Genomic DNA, 20187 nt, shown 5'->3' with positions numbered 1-20187 from the left:
CCAGGCTGCCCGTGAGTGTGTATCGCAGCCATCGCCTCTACAGCAGTGCAGTCTGCTGCTCTGCGCCTGTGTTTCCCTTTAGAAGCCCATCTGGAAAATGGTACCAAGTAGGAGCTCTTCAAATGAACTTCCTCTTTACATTATGCTTTAAATCATTTCATTTCCGCAACCATCTGATTGTTCACCTCTTCCTGGCTGAACGAAGAACAAATGTCTGTGGTTTTCCATATTAAAACAAGCATACACATTAACCATTTCCTTGTAAATTAATTTAGAGACCTTGAAAGTAAGTGATTGGTGGTGTAGCACCAGCCAGGGCTGGGATAGAGCACCTTTGCTTAGGCCACCTTCCTTTTCCCTCTTTTGCTGCAAGAGTTCCTAGTCTCCACACCTGGCTCTGGTTCTGCCCGGCCATGGCGCCCCCTGCTGGGGTCAGATTAAAAGTCCCTGACCCCATCCTAAGGCAGAGCCCGCCTGCTGCCTGGGGGTCCGCCTGTGCAGCTGCCTGGGGTGCTGTGTTCTATCAAGGCAGGTCTGGCAGGACAGAGGTTAATAGAGTTCAAGTGCATTTTTCAAACATATGTAAACTGTTAAGTGTAACAGCAAAGGGTGAACTGCTGGGGAGGAAACTCCAGGGTTCTGCTGCTCTTCATGCACCCCTGTCCACCCGGGGCTTAGACGGAAGAAACAAGAGAAAGGACGTCTAGTTCCTTGCCCTAGTAATTAAGGCTGGGCTGCTGCTATCACCTCCCCTTACTCCACCCCCACCGCCTTTCCCCTCTGCCCCTTCCTTCCTCTCCTCCCTCTTCTTCCTCTTCTTCATAAGGATAGTATAGTCTTAGTACGTAGTAGCTTATGGTTACTAAGTCTACTAAGCATTTTTGCTTAGTAACTCAGCCCTTAAAAACCTCGGAGCTAACCTCAGTCGTGTTTCATAGAATGGGAAAGGGTGTTGACCATGTCTGACACAGCAAATTACACAAGCTAAGATTCAAATCTCTGTACCTGACAGCCGACCTGACCTCGTGCCACCCATGACTGCTGCCCTTTGCTGCAGGCCCCCTGGAGGTGGTGTAAGTGAAGCTTGTGTCTGCAGAGGTGAAGGACAGGTCCTGGCATTGAAGCTGCTCAAGTACTGGGCTTGGCAGCAGTGTCAAGTGTTTCTTCTGTTAACATGCATGCTTCTTCAAACCCGCATATGACTCTGACATGCGAAAAGCGTGTGTCCAGTGGAACATACTTTAGAGACTCCACATTAGGCTACAGTTCTGCCTTGTTGGTAGTCTTTGTGGGACTGGACCAGATGCCACCTGGTTCCTAGAGCTGACAGCGGGGGTGAGCTTGATGGGCCTCGGGGAAGCAGTGGAGCAGTTCACTCGTAAAAGAGTCTCTCTTGCCGGGCGGTGGTGGCACACGCCTTTAATCCCAGCACTCGGGAGGCAGAGGCAGGCGAATCTCTGTGAGTTCGAGGCCAGCCTGGTCTACAAGAGTTAGTTCCAGGACAGGCACCAAAAACTACAGAGAAACCCTGTCTCAAAAAATCAAAAAAAAAAAAAAAAAAAAAGAGTCTCTGTATTCAGCACAGAAAGACTGTCCACAATGCCTGCGTAGCCTTTACTTTATGGACTATCCGGTTCCTCTGAGAGCCCAGGGTCGGGTGAGGGTGGACTCTGGGACAGGCCAGCAGTAGGGAGCTCCACCAAGGGGACAACTTTGCCAGCCTTAGTCTCTGCAATTCCCCACCTAGAAGGTGGGGTGGATTCTGTGGTGAACATGGCAGCAGACACTCCAGGTCACTGAGGGAATTAGAGAGGACCACGGTGTTGTCAGGACACAGGAAACTCCTAGCGGCCACCCTCCAGTTGGGGTGACTGGGTTAAGGCCTTCTGGAATGGTGTCCCAGTTCTGAACTTCGTGAAGTCCACGGAGGGGTGAGCAATCAAAAGAAATACAATGAACAGATCCTTGTCATGCTGTTGGCTCTGCAGCAGATATCTGTATTCTCCTTGGGATTACGTGAGTATTTGCTTTCTTTGATTTCTGATTGTTACTTTCGATCTTTCTTTTGTTAGACGAGATGCTTCAAACAGCTCTTTAAAAGCTCCAGATTCTTTCCTATTGCAAGGTTTGTGTTTGGACTTTGGCTCAGCCTCACCACATCACCTGTTAGCTGTTAGAGTCTAATTCTGCAAGCCATGACTTCATCTCCCCGAAGGAAGGTAGACGGAACACTTCCATACAGCAGAGCACTATAGTTGGAGACGTTGTGTTGGGGAGGGGGTGGGGGAGATTCTAAACCTTTGGGCTTGGGGTAAAATTGAGAAGCAGGGCTGTCAGAAGTATTCTTGCTCAGCCAGCTGTCCCAGAGATGAAAGGGCTGCTAAATCATGGCCTTGTCCAGGGCCGTGGGAATCTTGTCATGTTGCCCTAAAACCATCATGTTCAATGAGGCTTGAGAGCTGCAGACTCTGAGGAGACAAGACCACATCACCAGTCCTGGCCACCACAAGCCAGGAGACCTGGCCAAGAGTGGGGTGCTTGGGTGTCTTTCCAGTCAGATCTTAAAACAATATTAAAAGAACAGCTACCAAAGTACCCATTAGTGCGCCTCATGCAGCCTTTCTGCCTGGGGAGCTTTTACCATATTTACAATCCCTTCTGGAGCTGACCTCATGTGCTCTGGGCCCCAAACCAGGCCAGTGTTGGTCATTAGCCATAACAGTTAGCCTGTCTCTGGCCAGGAAGAATGTTCCACCAGTGAAGGGCCTGGCGAGGGCTTCTGGTTCTTCTCTCCTAATGCTCCCATCCCAGCCTTCCCTGGCTTGTCACCGCCTCCTAAATAGCCCTCTGAGGAAGGGTCTAGGCACTGAGCCCCGGAAGCCATGGAGATGCGGTCACAGGAATTAATTGCCCTACAGCTCAGAGCCCCCATGGTCTTGCCCTCCGTGTAACTCACCAAGGAGAGGGTCACATTCAGAAGAGCAGAGCTCAGGCCCTCCTCCCTGTGATGTTCACACTCAGCCACAGTCTCACAGCAACTATCCTCTCCCTTTGTGTAAAGGCCAGTGTCCCCTGAAGAGCAAGCAGGAACCACCCTGTTTTGTTGAATGCCTGGCAGTTTGTATCTCGCCTTCTCCATGCAGCAGGCGGCCCTCTCCTGGCCGGGAAAGCTGTTACTTTATTGCTGTTTCTAAAAGGGCAGAGGGTACCTGCTGCTCAGCAAGGGGCAAGCGCTCGCCCGCTGCAGTCAGGATGTGCCCTTCATCTTTCTAAACTGCTGTAAAATGCAGTGTAGAGGCAGCTTGGGTGTGGAGCACATTTCTTGTAAAAGGTGTGCCTTTGAGGTGCTCTGTCTTGTGTGTCCCCTCGTGATAGTGTTACTGTGGTTACTATCCATCTGGAAAAACATGCGAGTAAACAAACCATACTACTGGCTCAGCTGGAGTCTGTCCAAGCCGCACCTTACTGTGTAATGTGGACAGCTCCTGCTTCCTCCCTGCAGAGTCCAGGGCCCACTCTTTGGTGCTAGGTACCTAGGGCTGGACATTATCTTGGCCTGTGCACATTGCTGGGTTTTCAGCTCTTTGGTACAGAAAGTGAGGGGGTGACATCCTTCCCATGCTCTTTCCCAGGGGCCCCCATTCCCACACCTGTCCACCCACCTGTCTTCTCATCACCATTCCCAGGGGACTCCAGCTGGCCTCTCTGAATCCAAGCTAAACTGGCAACACGCAAGGGGTCCTCGAAGTTTTCCAAGGGAAAACTAATCCATTGAAGCTGAGCCACAAATCAGGGGCAGGCTAATGAAAGCTGGGTGTCCTCAGGTCTGTGGGGGTCAGTGTGCCCCTTGACCTCTAGTGCTGCTTCTAGAGCATTCAGTTGTTTTCTGTCCATTTCTCACAGTCTACCCACCCCCCCCCAAGTCAGCGGCCCGCACCCTCAGGGTCCATCTTCATCTCTGCCTCCCCCCCCCAAATCAGTGGCCCACACCACTTAGGGTCTTCTGTCTTCATATCTGCTATTTCCCTGCACAGAGAATCGAGGACAGTTTTGGAAACAAAACAAAACACAAAAAAATCAGAGACCCCCACCTCTCCTTCACCCCACCTTTGCCTGGGGAAGCCTTCTGCAGGCACTCCTGCGAGAAGAGGAAACAGGCTACTTCTCCAAGAAACTGCTCTCATGTTTGCTAGTCATGCGGTGGGCTCAGAGATTCTGTGAAACTGTGTGCCACTGTAGGCTGCTGTATGCTCCCTGGGTTCCGAAAGGAGCTGGCAAGGCATTCTCAGCAGGAGGGTCTGCAGACAGTAACCTACCAGGCACCCACTGAGCACTCTGGCTCCTCCTTCCCTATAGCCTCTGGGAAGGAGGAAAGGCTTAAGAGGGGAGTATGCTAGAGGCTTGGTGTTGGTGTTCTGGCATCTGCACTGGCCTGCCCTTGGGGTCCTGACAGGATGTGTCCTCAGCTGGCAGCCACTAAGAGCGCCTCCTGTGCACATTCACTAAGTTTCTTTTTAAAAGTGCCCTGCCCACCTCACCTCTCTTTTTCTCTGTCCCCCCACCCCGCTCCTGCTTCTCTGCCTATCTCTCTCGCCACCCCCCCCCCGTCTGTCTTTCTCTTTTCTCCTGCTGCTCCAGTCCCCAGAGGCCAGTGTCCCCCCTCCTTTCTCCCTTTTTACGTTATCGTTCCCTAATAAACATGCCCTCCACATGAGCTCTGTCGCATGGTGTCTTTCTAGCACCTCTTTTTAATTTACAACACTAGGAAACTTCTAAAAGTGGGCTCCAGAGCTCCATGATGCCAGAGGCCACCCTAAGCCTTCCTAACTGCTGAGTTCTAGCCCTGGAACTGCTCTGGTGGGCTCTTCTCTCTGCCCTTTACTGCCAGAATCTGCTCTTGTTTAGCCTCAGGTATTTACTTTGCTAACTTTTGAGCTGAAGGTAGAACAGTAGCCTTGTGGATTTCCTCCTCCACGACAAGGCCAGGAACCTGAGGCTCCACTGGACCACATGCAGATGTTTCTGCATCCTGAGGCACTACAGGTAACCTCTGTTTACCATGAGAGCCCACAAGAGAACGGTTCCCCCAGGACTGAGAAACCATGCGTACTAAGGTTGTAGAATCACCTTGTGAGGCTAGGTGGAAAGGTAAACCTGTCTCCAGTTAGTGCCTGCAGTGGTTGGCCAGTCTCCTGCCTCACTGTGACTATTGTACGTGAAGCCAAGTTCGGTACTCCCTAGAGCTCTGGCCTCCTGCACAGTCTTGTTCGCTCTCCCTTCCTGCTGGTAAGACAGGGACCTTAGTGCCTTTGCATCCCTTCTCAGACGCAGGCTATTTGTCTCTGGGTGACAACTGAGCAAAATTATTTCCTGGATTTAGGGTGACCTGCTGTGCCAACTGTGACTGATTCCCCTTCTACCTGCTGTCATTATGACAGTGCTCAGGAGTAACCACACACACTCTCGTCTTTATACAAATGTAACAAGTTTTGGCATGGGGCTTAGTTGCTAATCTCAATAATATACATCCTCTCTCAAGTGTGGTGATGCCTGCACTAACTATCTCTCAGGAGATTGAGGCAGGAGAGTCACAGGTTTGAGGCTAGCCTGGTTACCTAGTAAGTCTAAGACCAAACTAAGACCGTGTCTCAAAGCAAGCACAATAGACAACCTGAGTATTTTAAGTTTGAGGCTTGGTTTTCACACAGCTACCAGTATATCTCTACTTGTCCCAGGATGTGTCCAAGCACGGACTTTGTCCGGGTACTCTAGAACATGCAGCAAAACTGTAATTATTAGGCCTTGTTTAGTGCTAGAAGAAGGCCAGACCTGAGTTGGCACAGAGGGTGGTATAGAAGGGCATCACAGGCAGGATAGTGGTGTGGCTAGACCCACAGTGTGGACAACAGATGATACAGTCAGGAACAGTCTGCACATCCCATGAAGACAGTGAGGAGTCACTGATGAGATGGGCAGGTTACCAAGGGAACTGTATTGCCGAGCAGGGAGCTTGGAAGGATCTCTTGCCAAGCATTCCCCAGTGCCATTGGTAATGGGGAAAATCCTGTTTTTGCCCCATGAGACTGCCTTTAAGGGCAGGAAGATTGACTTCATAAGCATCAGCTACATGTTAGACCCAGCCTCCCAGTCTTGTTTTATTTCCCCTCGTGATTTTTGTTTTGAAGACATTTTAGACATACAAAATGCTGGAAAAATTAAAAATAATACAATTATTTTTTAATCAATAAATAACAATCTGTATACTTGGGGTACAGTGCTGCTTTGTATGTGCATACTTAGATCAATCTGGTTAGCATACTTGTCCTTCATATTCCTGTGGTTAGGTTTGGAGAACATTTAAAATACATGTTAGTGATTAGGAGATACATAGTATGATAAGCTACAGTCACCGTCCTAGACACACCGTTAGAACTCTCCCTAAAATATAACTCAGCCTTTACCCTTTGACCCTCATTTCCCATCAACCGCACCCCAACCCTAGCTCCAACTTCTAAATTAAACTTATGTAGATTTGGTATCTTAGTAGGCTCTTACAGTATTTATCTTTCTGTGCCTGGCTTATTTCATTTAGACATATCACTTGAGGTCTGTAAAGTTCAGTTCTGTACATGTTACAAAGGACAGGATTGGGAAGAGGGACTCTGGCCCTAGCAGGTTAAACAGCAGCTGCCACAGTTTGTTCTCACGACAACGTCAGGACGCTCCATTCCTAAATACTTGAGCGTTAACTTTGTTTTATTTTTTATTTACTTTCATGTTATGTGTGTGAATGTTTTCCTGTGTGTGTATATGTGTGTGCACGCATACGTGCATTCAGTACAAGCAGAGGCCAGAAGATGACATCAGTTTCCAGGAACTGGACTTAGATGTAGTTGTGAGCTGCCTACAAGCATGTGGGTGCTGGGAACTGATCCCAGGTCCTCTGAAAGAACAGTCAGTGCTCTTAACTCCTGAGCTATCTAGCCACAGCATAAATTCCTTTAGAACAGAATGCTCCCTTCAGGTTACTGTCCAATTTAGGAAAGATTGTAGTAGGAGACTGCTCCTTTGCTCCTGGCTGCCCAGACCCAAACAATCACACAGAAGCTATATTAATACAACACTGTTTGGCCAATGACTCTCGCATATTCCTAACTAGCTCTTACATCATAAATTAACCCATTTCTATCAATCTGTGTATGGCCATGAGGCTGTGGCCTGCTGGTAAGGTTCCTAAGGTTCGGGCTTGTCCTCCTTGGCAGCTACATGGCGTCTCCCTGACTCTGTCCACTCTCTCTCTGTTCGTATTTCCTGCGTGCCAACACTCTGCTAAGCCATTGGCCAAAAAAGCTTTTTTCATCAACCAGTAAAGCAGCACATACACGGAAGAACATCCACATCATCAAGACCAATCCTCGGATGTAACTCCCATGTTCAGCCCTCTTCGCTTGTCTCCAGAATGACTCAGGAGGATCCCATCAAAGGAACACGCTGTAGTGGTTCTGTTCCTAGCTCTCCTCAGCCTGTGTTATCCCCACCCCTTGTTTTGTATGACTGTGACATTGACTTCATGAGTCTACTCACAGCTTCCTGACTTCAGATCCAAATGTGCAGGTGTTCTTTCTTGATTCAGGCACCAAAGATTTCTCAAGCACTGTCTGTATCAAGCCCCTCCCCTTGAATTCTACGGGTGGGTGACGCATTACCGGAAGTGCAGGTATTGTGTCCTTCCGGCCACACCCATTCCAAATACCCCTCACAGGCAGCTCTGGGAGATGGAAGCAGAGCTGGATTTCTATCTTAGTCCTACCACATGTTTAGTCAGTGGCCTTCCACTGGTCCCCATTCCTCCCAACTTTCCATTTTCAAAACAAAAGGTGGAATTTTTAATCCCGCCCATCTTTTCTGTTAAACTCTCCCTGGTTTCTCCAGAAGTTCTGCTTTTAAATCATATCTGTAGCTTCCCACTTCTGTTTAGCTCTTTCTTGTACCCCATCCTGCATGAGGTACAGAGGCAAGTGAGTTCTCTAATACCTTGAAATGACCATATGTTCCTCTTTGCCTACAGCTGAGATCCTGGAGCTGGCTGGCAATGCAGCAAGAGACAACAAGAAGGGACGGGTCACTCCCCGGCACATCCTGTTAGCTGTGGCCAATGATGAGGAGCTAAACCAGGTATGGGGCTCTCCAGCCTGTCCCCCCAGCATGCTAGTAATACACTCAGGTGACCCAGGAGAGGCTGTGGTGGCTGCCAAGACCTGGAGCAGCTTCTTTCTTGTTGGGGCTTCACTGGGAGTGGGGTAGGGAGTTGGCAAGGGCCCCTAGCTCTCCTGGGAGAAATGATAGTGTAAACTGAAACCAAGTGATGAATGAAGGACTCCATCCCTGTGTCATCTGAGTCCTGTCTATCCTTGTAGCTGCCGCAGAGGTAGGATATGTATGAACATGAAGGGCACTCTGGGAGCAGGTGGTCTGGCTCACCCCCTGTGACTTTGCTTTTCCTGCAAGCTGCTCAAAGGAGTCACCATAGCCAGCGGGGGAGTGTTGCCTAATATCCATCCTGAGCTGCTAGCGAAGAAGCGAGGATCCAAGGGAAAGTTGGAAGCCATCATCACACCTCCACCGGCCAAAAAGGCTAAGTCTCCATCCCAGAAGAAGCCAGTGGCTAAGAAAACAGGAGGCAAGAAGGGGGCCCGGAAGTCTAAGGTATGGGATCTGACAGGGATGTGTGCGATGGGGTAAAATAAGGTCACAGGGGACCTCCCGAGCCCTCTTGAGAGCTGATCCCATCCCTGTTAGGGAAACTTGCAGAGACAGGAACATGTGGGAGTCCAGCTCCCTGGCTAGTCTAGAGTGCCTCGTGGGACCTGGCCACAGTTGGAGGACTGAGCCCTTGTGACTTGGGGATGAGTAGTGGGTATCCAGGAGCAGTTGGAGGCGGGGGCAGCCCAGCCCCACACTTTCTGTACCTAGTCTTCCACATAGATGTGAGGGCCGATGGAAAGGTTTCCTTCTGCCAGAGCTCGGCTGCCATACTGTCCTCGAGGGACCATCTGCCCACATGCCTTGATGCTGAGTTGTACAGTGTGATTGTGTTGCCATGACAATGTGTCCTCCTTTGGGGGTGCTCGAGCAGGAACACTGCAGACAGCTGTCAGGAAAGAAGAGCAGTACAGGCTTGAGGTAGTTCCTCGGTTCTCCCCTGGTGTGTAATGTCCAGGCCGTGGTCTGCGGGAGGAAAGCCCTCTCAGCAGCGTGGCCTAAGCTATTTTGATGGAAAGGGCAGAAAAATCCCATCTGTTCACATGTTGTGGAGCGCGTGTTAGCTGGGGAGAAGGAGCTGTGAGTGCGGACAACACTGCCTTGAAATTTAAATCTAAAGGAACCCCTTTCCAAGGCCCAGAATCGTTTGCATTCCTGGAAAAAGAACCCTGACCTTGAAGAGCAGCCAGCTGTCCTCTCCAGAGACTGGTGTTCCACCTCTCAGAAGTCTTGGAGGAGGCAGGGCAGGCAGGGAGGGGCTTTACAAAATGTTCCTCTTTCATTCCTAACTATGAAGTGAGCAGATTGGAAGGTTTCTTTCCCCCTTCTTCTGTTTGCAGTTGGGAGGAAGGGACGGGCAGAGGAAGTAGGACAAGTGCCAGGTGGCCTGGCCCTTTGGAATGTTAGAAGAGACACAGAGAAGCCAAACCTCTTCTCCCTTGAAAATGGACCCCTGGGGCCTGGCGGCCTACAGCAAGACCCTGGAACTCGGTGCTGGCACCAACAGGGTAGAACCATGTATTGAACTTGGCCCTTGCTCTCTTTCATGTACTCAAGTAGTGCCATCTGAACGTGTCTTGAGATGCCAGTGCCTACAGCAGACCTGACCGAGTCCTGGTCCTTTTGACCCTAGTCTTCCTGTTGTAGGTTTTGCCCAGTGATTTTCTAAACTTTCCAGCTCACTAAACACCAGGAATTTGTTCTTTGTGGAGCGTGTGAGTGAGTGGACCTGTATGTATGAGTGTGTATATGTGTGTGTGAGTATTTGTGTGGATGTTTGTATTTGTATATGTGTGATGTGTGTGGTATGTGTATTTATGTGTATATGTGGTACGTGTGCGTGTATTTGTGTGGATGTATGTATTTGTATATATGTGTGATGTGTGTGTGGTATGTGTGAGTGTATTTGTGTGGATGTGTGTCTTTGTATGTGTATGTGGTGTGTGGATGTGTGTATTTGCATGTGTAGGTGGTCTGTGGATGTGTGGTGTGTATATATATGTGTAGTATGTGAGTATATTTGTGTGGGGGGTATGTGTGTGTGTTTTCTAGTCCCTAGTAGCTATGTTCCTAATAACCATATGTCAATAATCACTTGAACACTCAACTTTTCCCTTGATTACTAAAGCAGAGAGTCTGTGGTGGTGGTCTGTTTTTCTTCCACACAATAAAACACATTGTCTGCTTACTGTACCAGTATTTGGCTAACATTAAACCCTAGGGGAAACTGAGATTGGAACTGTGAACAGCTAATTTTCAAAACATTTGTTTAATGTAAATTGTATCAGCGCCCAGCAACAGTGTGGAGGACCTGGCATCTCCACGTTGCCATGAAACATCCTGAGAATCCCCTTTCCAGAGCGTCCCCCCCACATGCAAAAACACTTGCACTAAAAAGGTGGTTGGTAGTTTTCAAGTGTCAACACTCGAAGTCCAAATCGTAATTTTCTCCCTCAACTCTGTATAATTTGAAGGTTTTGAAAGTCTCCAGTGTGACAGTTGGGCCAGCTACAGTGGAAACAGAGGGCCCAGAAAACCATGCAGAGCTCTGCTGTGCCCTGGGCTCTTCCTGCTTGGGTGGCCTCGGGCAAGTCTGCTCCCTCTCTGCCTTGGTCTGCCCTAGCCCATAAAACGATAGGGTCTGTTTCAGCCCTGCAAGCCAGTGACTCTGGGGATATTGCATAATATATTTTTGTATAGGTAATGTGTGTAAGTTTGGAGGCAGAAACAAAAAAAAAAAAAAGATCTTGCTCCCGTCACAGTCTGTAATGAATTATTAACAGACTTTTCCGAAAGTCTATATATGTATAAAAAGATTTATGTATGGGAAACCCTTCTATCCTAGATGCTTAAAGTGTTAAGTCACATAACCACTGTTTTGGCAATGTAGCGTAGGGTCAGAAGTGGAAGGCCTAGGGTCTGTGACCTGTGTTTTCATTATACCATGTGTGTGTTCTTGGCGAGTTCCTTATGGTGCTCAGTTTCCCCATCTATGAACTGAAGCTACAACACGGGACCTTGGAAGGCTTAGAATTCACACAAAGCACTTAACCGTGTGTCACTTAACTTGTCCGTATCATGGCGGGAGCTGCGGCTGCCCTGACCTGGGTAGTTCTCTTGTCCTCTTTCATCTCAAATCCACCCTTTTTCTACGTAACCACCCCCGCCACCCCCCACACCCAGTGATGAAGGTGTGCTTACTGCTTGTGCCTGGCAGAAGGCCAGGCTGATTTTGGTGCATGCCTCTTCTCTGAGGACTACAGGGCAAGCTGATGGTTTGCTGCAGCAGTGGTTCTAACGTGTGGGTGGAGACCCCGTGGGGAGCTGCTTATCAGATATTTACCTTACAGTTCATAACTATCAGCATTAGAGTTTGAAGTAGCAACAAAATAAGTTTTATGGTTCAAGGTCACCAGAACGTGAGGCACTGTGTTAAAGGGTCACAGCACTGAGGACCACTGTTAAGGGATGTCAAAGAAAGGAGTTGGTTCTTATGAGTAATTGCTACTGGCAGTCCACTGCCCTTTGACTAATGAAGAGAAGATGAGGCCTAGGTGAAATTGGCTGATGGGTTTATCTCCATCTTTTTCAACAAGGTCTTAAATGTGACTCCAGAAAACAGCCCCGTACATGTTCAGTATACAGCACTTTTGCATTTATATAAAAATGTAAGATTCTGAAAATCTTACAGTCAATTTGAGTTACATGAGATTGCTTAGCTGTTTCTCCTAAGCTTTATCAGGAAAGAGTCTACTACCTTGTAGTTCTACTTTCTGAAAGAAGAGGCGTTTTCCTTCTGTATTGCAGGCAGGCAGTGCCACTTAAACACAGGATTGGGCTGCGGTGACTTTCACGTACAGGACAGCTGGGCTGACCTTAAGTGTCCTGGGGCTTCTGTATTAAAAAGGCTCACATTCTCTGCAGAGCGGATGGTTCTCACAGCACTTGACTGATGGCTCATTCAGGAGTGCTCCAGCCTCAGTTCCATTTTCCCAGTGAGGAGTCTTAAGGGAAGTCAGGCAGTTTCCAGTCTGCCCAGGTCACAGCCTGTGGAGCCAGCATTCAGATGCAGATCTACAGGTTCAAATGGTGTCCCCTGTGCATCCTGCAGTCGGCCCCCTTCTTGGCAGAGTCCTTCTGGTCTGATGGTAGAAGATTGCAAAGCTACCCACTGCAGGATGAGTGGGGACACCACAGTCTTCACAAATCACTGCTGAAAGCCACCAGCGTTGTCACAACCTATGTCTCTGGTTACATTGGTGGCTGCTGGCTTGCATAGCACCTGGGAAGTGGGATGGCTGTCCTCAGAAACGCACTCTGACAGTGGATGCCTGACACCTGTCCATGGGGTCTTCTCACTGCTTACAAGGCAGTGTGCTCTCCCTATCTGCTTAGCCCTTGGGGAGACACCTGCTCCCTGTTCCTGGCCACGGACTTAGCAATCCCCTTACAAGTGACACCGTGCTGACTTAGAATAGTGATGTTCAAGATTTTTGCTTAAATACCTTCTAAGAGAGCTTTCCAAAGCTTTGTAGATATACAATTAAAACCTTAACAGACTCTTCATAAGAAATTTAAGGTTATTTTTGGTATGCTCTTTTTCTCTTGCTGTATGTGTGTGTATATACATATATTTATATACATATATACATATATACATACATACATACATGCATATATATAGTCAATTGTTTGTATGCATTCAGGAGAGTCAGCTGTCTAGTACAAATTCACAACAAAGCAGTTTTACTAGCATTTTTACTTACCTTCCTTTTCCTACAAAATTTAGTTCTAATATAATACTATATTAAAGTGTGTATGTGTGTGCATTGTGCGCGTGTTCTTCTGCTGTGTGTGCGTGTGCCACCATTCAAGTATGGAAGTCAGAAGACAATCTCTTGTATTGTTCTCCTCTCACACCTTTTCATGGGTCCTGGGGATCAGGCTGAGGTCACCAGGCTTATGTGGTTTGTGCCTTTACCTGCTGAGCCATTTCACGACCTCGTGTAATGTATCTTTATGCCTAGTGTTTTAGCTATGTTTGTAGCAGAAAATTGCATATTTCAATTCATTTGAAATTGTTCTTGTGATCTTTTTATACTAAACAATGTACATTTTCCAAGTTAACACACTTAATAGTATACATTTAATCAAACCAACAAATACATGCCAGGTTTTAGAGAAAAAATTAAATTTTATTGGAAAACACCTTATAGTAGAATGATTTTCTCTCCAGTTTGTTCAAGGATCCTAAGTTGTATGAATTGCTAAGATGAGACAAAGGTCAGCATCCTGTTCTTTAGCACGAGCTGCAGATACCTTGAAAACCTTGCCTCCTAGAACAATGAAGTGATAATAGAGAGGTCTGTTAGAGCAGCAGCCTCTGTCCTCCTCTTTCCTGGTGCGAATGGTCAGGTTAGCAGTCTCCCGTCAGCTAGTGGACTTAGATTTACAAGTGAGTTACAGAGACAGCATGGAGATTTCCCTGTTGTTAGTATGCCACGCTCACCACTGATAGCAGTTGACATTGGTACATCACCATTAACCAGATCCCCACAGTGTGCTTTTTGGTGGTCTCCAGCTGTTAACTATGATGTCTCTTCAGTGTTGTCGAAAGCACGGGACTGAAAGCAGCAGCTATGTGAATGGCTTTGCTGGCCTCCGCTTTGCTCACTCTCAGACAGGGTATCTCCAAAGGTTGTGGCTCCCATGTGGTTCTTGATTGCCTGGCTCTCAGATAAATTCGAGGCAGTAGGAAAATGAACCAGTGAGAACCTACACATACATCTGTTGGCTCTCCTCCTTGATAAAGTGTTTTTGAGTGAGAATCTACACATACCTCTGTTGGCTCGCCTTCTTGATAAGCCTTTGTTTGATCCCCAAACCCTGGAGCTGTGAGCCTAGTTTATTTAGTTTATGGAAGGTCAACTATATTATTACCAAAGCAGTTGTCACTGCTAAAGCAATCGGCAAAATTAGATATTTTTCCACTGCAAGGGTGCCTGCTATGATACAGTGCTTATGGATTTGAATCGTAAACAGGTACGTGGCTAGGACACGGGCCTTGTCCTGAGCTCACAGTCCAAGACCACCATTCTGGAAAGCAGAGCCCTCTGTGATGCCCCTCCCCCACCATCTAGGCAGGTGTTTGCCACCCAGCTCTGTCTCAGCCACATCTTCTTGATCTTCTCCTGCTGGACCCTTCTCAGGATCCGTGGACTCTGACAATCTGGGGGAAGGGAAAGGAAAGAAGCTGAACTGTCTAAAGAGAAGTCCTGCCTTTCCCACCATCCTCATCTAGTATCTGAGTGTAGTCAATCCACAAATAAGTGAACTCCATTCCCCTTCGTTTCCATCTGTGTGCCCCCAGAGCCATGTGCGCTCTCAACACTTCCTTGGGCGGTGAGAGGGAGTGCCACGGAGGCTGCTGTGTCCCCTCCTCGATGGGGCCATACTTTAACACACTCCCCAGTATCCTGCAGACTGAAATCAGTGTGCCCTGGAGTTCCTGAGGAACTTTCAAGAGGTGCGGGGCCTCTGTTCTCAGCTCCCCAGTGTCTCCTCTGCCCTGGGTCTCCAGCGAGCTGACTCTAGGGAGGAAATGGAAAAGGGCTTCTGCTACTGTCTGTTCTCCAAAAACTCAGCTGTGTAGCCCAGGTTGCCTTAAACTAGTGGCAGTCCTCCTGCCTCAGCCTTCTGAGCACTGGATTGCAATAAGTCATGTGCAAATATCTAAAAATGGGGAGATCTTTAAAAACCATTAGCAAAGAGATATTCTGAAGTGAATTTATGAAGTGATTCTATTCTAAGTTATTGGAAATTTAGGTTTGCTTTTAAGATTTTTTTCAAGACTGTAAGTAATAAAAATACAATTTAAATTTTTTTTCATAAAACTCTGAGCTCTCAAAATAAGTCATAGCCTCCACTGTGGGACAGGCCAATGTTTTTTGGTTCCTGTGTTCTCTTAATTGGTAATGGGTGAGGCCTGGGGTCATCTCATTAGGAAAGGCAGAGCTGTATGGCCCCTGCCCAGTGGTCCATGTTCTAACTCTGTGCTTTGTACAAGAAGAAGCAGGGAGAAGTCAGCAAGGCAGCCAGCGCAGACAGTACAACGGAGGGCACGCCCGCGGATGGCTTTACTGTCCTCTCCACCAAGAGCCTCTTCCTCGGCCAGAAGGTAGGCAGACACTGCCCAGTCTGCTCCTGGGTTCCACTCAGCACAGAGGGTGGGCAGACCAACTTGGCCGGGTGTGGGGGTTGACTTTGGAAGTAGTCCCAGGGAAGGGGTGAATGCTGACAGAATCACGAAGCTGGGTTGGGATTCTGACAGGTTCCAGGGACGGGAGATGGGGAACAGGACCTGGGGCTCAGCCCAGCGCAGGCGGTACTTCCCTGGAGTAGGCTGGTCATCAGGGGGCATGTGCGGGGGAGAGACCTTGTCCAGCAGTTCTGGTGGGCTCTGATCTGATGCAGGGAGCCGGGTCGATCTTAGACAAACTGTCAGGTGGACAGGGGCCTCTTCACTGACCCACCAGGCGACTCCTCCAGCCAGTCGTTTGTTTTAACCGTGGGCAATATGTTTTCAGCCGTCCCAGTGATGCAGCTTTGCCAGGACGCCATGGTTTTGTAAAAGTTGATTCACTTTTATTGAAAATAAAAATGATGCAAAGGCTTTTAAGACCTGAAAACGAGAGTTGATTAAAAGAAGGGTGGGGATTGTCTCAATTTAAAAAAAAAAGATAAAAAAATCTTTAAGGACTGAATTTGACCTTGCAGGCTGGTTTGCCGAAAGGCGGTATAAACCAGTTTAGAAGCTGCATCATTTTTAGGTCCTCGCTGTCAGTTTTACTTTGCATCACATTGCCACCGTTTTCTTGCTCACCCATTGCCAGTGTCCCAGTCCTTCCCTCTCCGTCACTAATTGCACTCGGGCTCTCATGATGCAATTCCTGCTGTGACTGTTCCGGAATCTAACCATCGCTGTTTACGTTTTATAACCATCATCTGTATTTTGTGTGCATTTTTCTAAGGTAGCAGCTCTAGTTGTCATCTTAAGGTCTGGGACTTTGAAAGTTTAGCTTCTGCTCAGCACTGAAGGCAAACACCTGGGTCTACTTCCACTCCTTTAACAGGTCCAAGCACATTGCCTCAGGTGCCGTTGATGTGTGAAATCCCTGTTGTTTGAGCCACTGATGCTCTCCTTCCCTAAGGGAATGATTAGCCAGGGCCAGGACACCTAGTGAACAGGTAGCCCTGCTCAATCTCTGGGGCACCTACCTTCTTCCTCAGCTACCCTGTCCTCTGTCTCCACCCTGGCCTCTCCCGATTCTACTCCATTCCACTGCCACCTCAGCCAGAATTCACATCTGCCTCACCAGAAAAGACACAGTTGCAGACAGTAGGAAAGCACCGAGCTGTGTCAGGCCAGTGTGCCAACACAGATGTCCTGTTGGCTCTGGCAGTTCAGAAAGACATGGGATCATGTCCACATCTGGGCTGTTGCCTGGAACCCTGCTGAAGATACCTTGCTTATGTCTGCAGAGCTGGGCATGGCAGCTCTCTGCAGGTTCCTCCCCTTTGGGAGCCTCCTGGTCTGAGTGCAGAATGGGTACCTCGGGGAAAATACTGACTGTCCCTCTCGGGCCTGGCAGTGTCCAGAAAGCCAGAGAAAGGTGGTGATGCTCCAATACTTTGCAGACGGTCTGATAAGCAGAATGAAGGCATCAGGCTAGCCCACAAAGCTCGTGTGCCTGTTGGGCCTGACTTCTGATAGAGACTTACTGAACTAGAACCCAGAGTAGAATGGGCAGCCCTGAAAAAGGCACTGCATGCCAGCCCATTTTTCTGGACATTTAAACACTTCAGTCTTTTGGAGGTCATGAAACTGCCCTTCTTGCCAAGTGTGTGTCCATCAGGATGTGCTGACCACCACGATCCCCAGATAAGGTCCCCAGAATCATTCACTGCAAACAGAAGTTGCATTACCTCAGTCCTTTCAAGAACCCTCCCCTCCCATATCCCGAGGCAGAGTAAGTGCCATCCAGGACATTACCCTGCAGCAGCACTTCCAGGCCCTTTGTTGGCTTTGACTGCCAGGCAACAAGTTTAGCATGTAGTCCTGTGGGGCAGGAGTCATAAAACGGACACAGACTGTCACACAAAGCGCCCTGGACATCTGGCTCAGGCATTGGTTTGGGTTTGGTAAAATGTTTCTGAAAGTGTTCCGTAGACACATGGTTGTGATGCCCTGCTCTGTGACAGCGAGAGCAGCACTTGACTGCAGCAAGCAAGCAGGTGGAGGAAGGCGACACTTCCCCTCCAGCCCTGTGAGCCTGGTTGCTAAGCTACCCACAGGAGGAGCCAGTCCGGGGCTTAGGAGCCTGGGCCCTCCGTGTTGGTAATGATGCATTTCACAGGCTGCAGCCTCAGGAGCAGTCGCCCTCATTACTCTGTCATGGCTGTGCTCACACATGGTTGAATTTTTCCCCCTTTTAAAAAAAAAAAACAGTGTTGTGAGCCTAAATCCACAAATATTCACCTAGTGGTCCCATCGAGACTTGGCTTCTCCTTCACCCTTTAAAAACCTCATGGTTTATTTAAAGCAACAACAGCAGCAGCAACAAAACCACTTGCAGTGCATGCATCCGTCTCTGCCGGCCGTGGTGCTTTGTTTTGTGGAGAAGCTGTCTTTGAAGCAGCTGGGAAATCAAGTTAGAGAGGGATAATAGTTCAGGATCGTGGTAGCAGTGCTAGAGGCCCAGGTGTCAGGTACTGGGAATTCCTTTTGTCCCATGCCACTTCTGAGGATGGGAAGTTGGCAGGAGAGAGGGAGCTCTCAATCCTTTCCCCCCCGTTCAGATCACGAACAGCCTCTCAAGTAGGACAGGGCATGATGATGGGGTCGTGCAGCACGGCCCCATCCTGGCCTCTGGCACTTTCTGGGTGTCCATGTCTTCTGGGCACTGCTTGGTCAGAAGCCCACCATATGGCACCCCTAAGGCCCAAGGCTCTGGGAGGGTTTAGGCTAGAAACGTGTGACATAGGGACAGATGTGAAGACAGGAGTGGCCTGATGTGGCTCCCCTTACTTCTTTCACCAGTCTCTTGCCTTTTCACAGTGGGGTGGGTTGTTTGTTTGGTGAGGGCATGGAATATTGGCTTAGTTTGTTTTTTTCCTGAATAGCGTTTCCTTGGAGTCTGTCTCACCCTCCCTTCTTCCCAGCAGGAAGGAACAGCCAGGCCCACAGGGTTGAATGCATCTGTCCCTGGCCCAGAGCTCCTGATAGGCAGCTTCATGAGGAAGCCTGGTGGCTTTCTTCCGCTGCTTTAGGGATGTGACTATCCCCAAATCACCGCCAGGTGCTAGGAAGAGGAAGCCCTAGTGAGGAAACCGGGCCTTTCCTTGGTCTTTGGATATTTCTTTGGCCAAACAACCACATTCGTTTTTACCATTGCTTTCTCCCAAAGGACTTCTAGACTTTAGACTTTGAGAGTCTAGCAGTTTTTAAGGATCAGAAATTTGGGGGAGTATTTCTCTTGCATATAGCTTACTAAAAATTTTTTCTTTAAAAACAAAATGTTTGGCCCTAGAAGTTCAACACCTTGGGGCTCAGTAGCAGGAGCCATACTGGCTTGTACTCCATCTACTCACCTCCATAGTGAACATCAGGACAGGGATTCAGTTTTGCTGCCCCACGCAGGCTCAGGCACTCCCCAAGCCTAGGCCTTGGTGCATGTGTACTGCTTATGCTACAGCTGATGTCACTGAAGAAGGAGCAATTTGATGACAAGACAGAGATTGTGAATGTGCAAGCTTAGCCACACCTGAACCTACAGAAAAGACAAGGCGGCAGAATCCAGCACCCACTGCTCTTAGTTAATGACCAAAGGTTGCCATGACAACAGAGCAACACTGGGAGAAAGGTCAGTGACCCTTCAGAAAGACCCAGTGATGGGGCAGACACCCACCAGTCTCAGTGCTACCTGACCGGTGAGGTGAAATTATTTTTTAAAAAAATAACATTTGTCTTTCTGGAGAATGACTGGGTTTCTTCCCAGGTGTCTCCAGAGCTCCAGCATTGTGTGACTGACTAATGGGCACATAGAATTAAATGTTCCCAAGCAACAAACTAGTCTTGCTCTTAGCTGTCCCTGAGTAAGATGGAAGGAAGGAGAGACAGGCAGCAGCTACAGTGGTGAAGAGAGCCTTAAAGACTTGCAAACACATACAAGACAGTGGCACTTTGTAGGTATATAAACAGCCAGGTAGGGTTTCTCTACCACCTTAGTGCCCAGGGACAAGGACCCTGCCTCCCCCCACACCGAACATCCTGGTTCTGGGTCCTCATGGTTACAAGTTCCTCTACAGGAAAACTACCAGCTTTTTTCCCAGGCCAGTGTGGCTTGTGCTTCCCTTTCACCCTAAGCAACACCTGCAGGTTCTGAATGCCCCGCCTAGCTTGCTTCCCCTAGCAGCCTGTGGCACTGGACTCTTCTGTTTCAAGCAGATCCGCATTACCAGCGGCTCCTGTTTCTCTCTTTGCCCAGTACACTGTGGGCATTGCCGCCTCACCCGTGTCCAGGGTCATCTCTCTGCACCTTGCCGGCTCTCCTGTTATTTCCCACCTCGTGCTTCTCTTTTCAGCTGAACCTTATTCACAGTGAGATCAGTAATTTAGCCGGCTTTGAGGTGGAGGCCATAATCAATCCTACCAATGCTGACATTGACCTTAAAGATGACCTAGGTAATTGGGGATGGGGTTTGGCACCACCAGCTGTCAGATGAGAATTTATGGAACCCAGAATTTAGACTTTTCATTTGCCTAGACTTAAGCATGGTCAAGGCAAATCCCCAATCCTTCATTGGCATTTGGTTGTAGACCCTAAATATTGATTCACTCTGGGCCACTCCGAACAGAGACGGTCT

The 20187-nt window shown here is 48.6% G+C and overlaps 1 protein-coding gene across 4 annotated transcripts in view; it reads left to right on the top strand.

The window, feature by feature from the left end:
- Window positions 1-20187, top strand: part of Macroh2a1 (macroH2A.1 histone) — a 66245-nt gene that overhangs the window by 29155 nt on the left and 16903 nt on the right. The window contains exons 3-6 of one of the 4 annotated variants that reach the window (XM_087896623.1): window positions 8069-8175; window positions 8509-8706; window positions 15329-15439; window positions 19906-20005. In XM_087896623.1, coding sequence (XP_087752749.1) covers window positions 8069-8175; window positions 8509-8706; window positions 15329-15439; window positions 19906-20005 — 516 coding nt within the window. The remainder of the gene's footprint in view (window positions 1-8068; window positions 8176-8508; window positions 8707-15328; window positions 15440-19905; window positions 20006-20187) is intronic. The other 3 variants (XM_087896625.1, XM_087896626.1, XM_087896627.1) reach the window with 3 other exon arrangements.

Source organism: Myodes glareolus, chromosome 14 (assembly GCF_982192425.1).
Source record: "Myodes glareolus chromosome 14, mMyoGla1.1, whole genome shotgun sequence".
NCBI classification, from domain to species: Eukaryota; Metazoa; Chordata; class Mammalia; order Rodentia; family Cricetidae; genus Myodes; species Myodes glareolus.
Note: the sequence above shows the minus strand (reverse complement) of the source record. Positions and strands in the feature narration are given on the sequence as shown.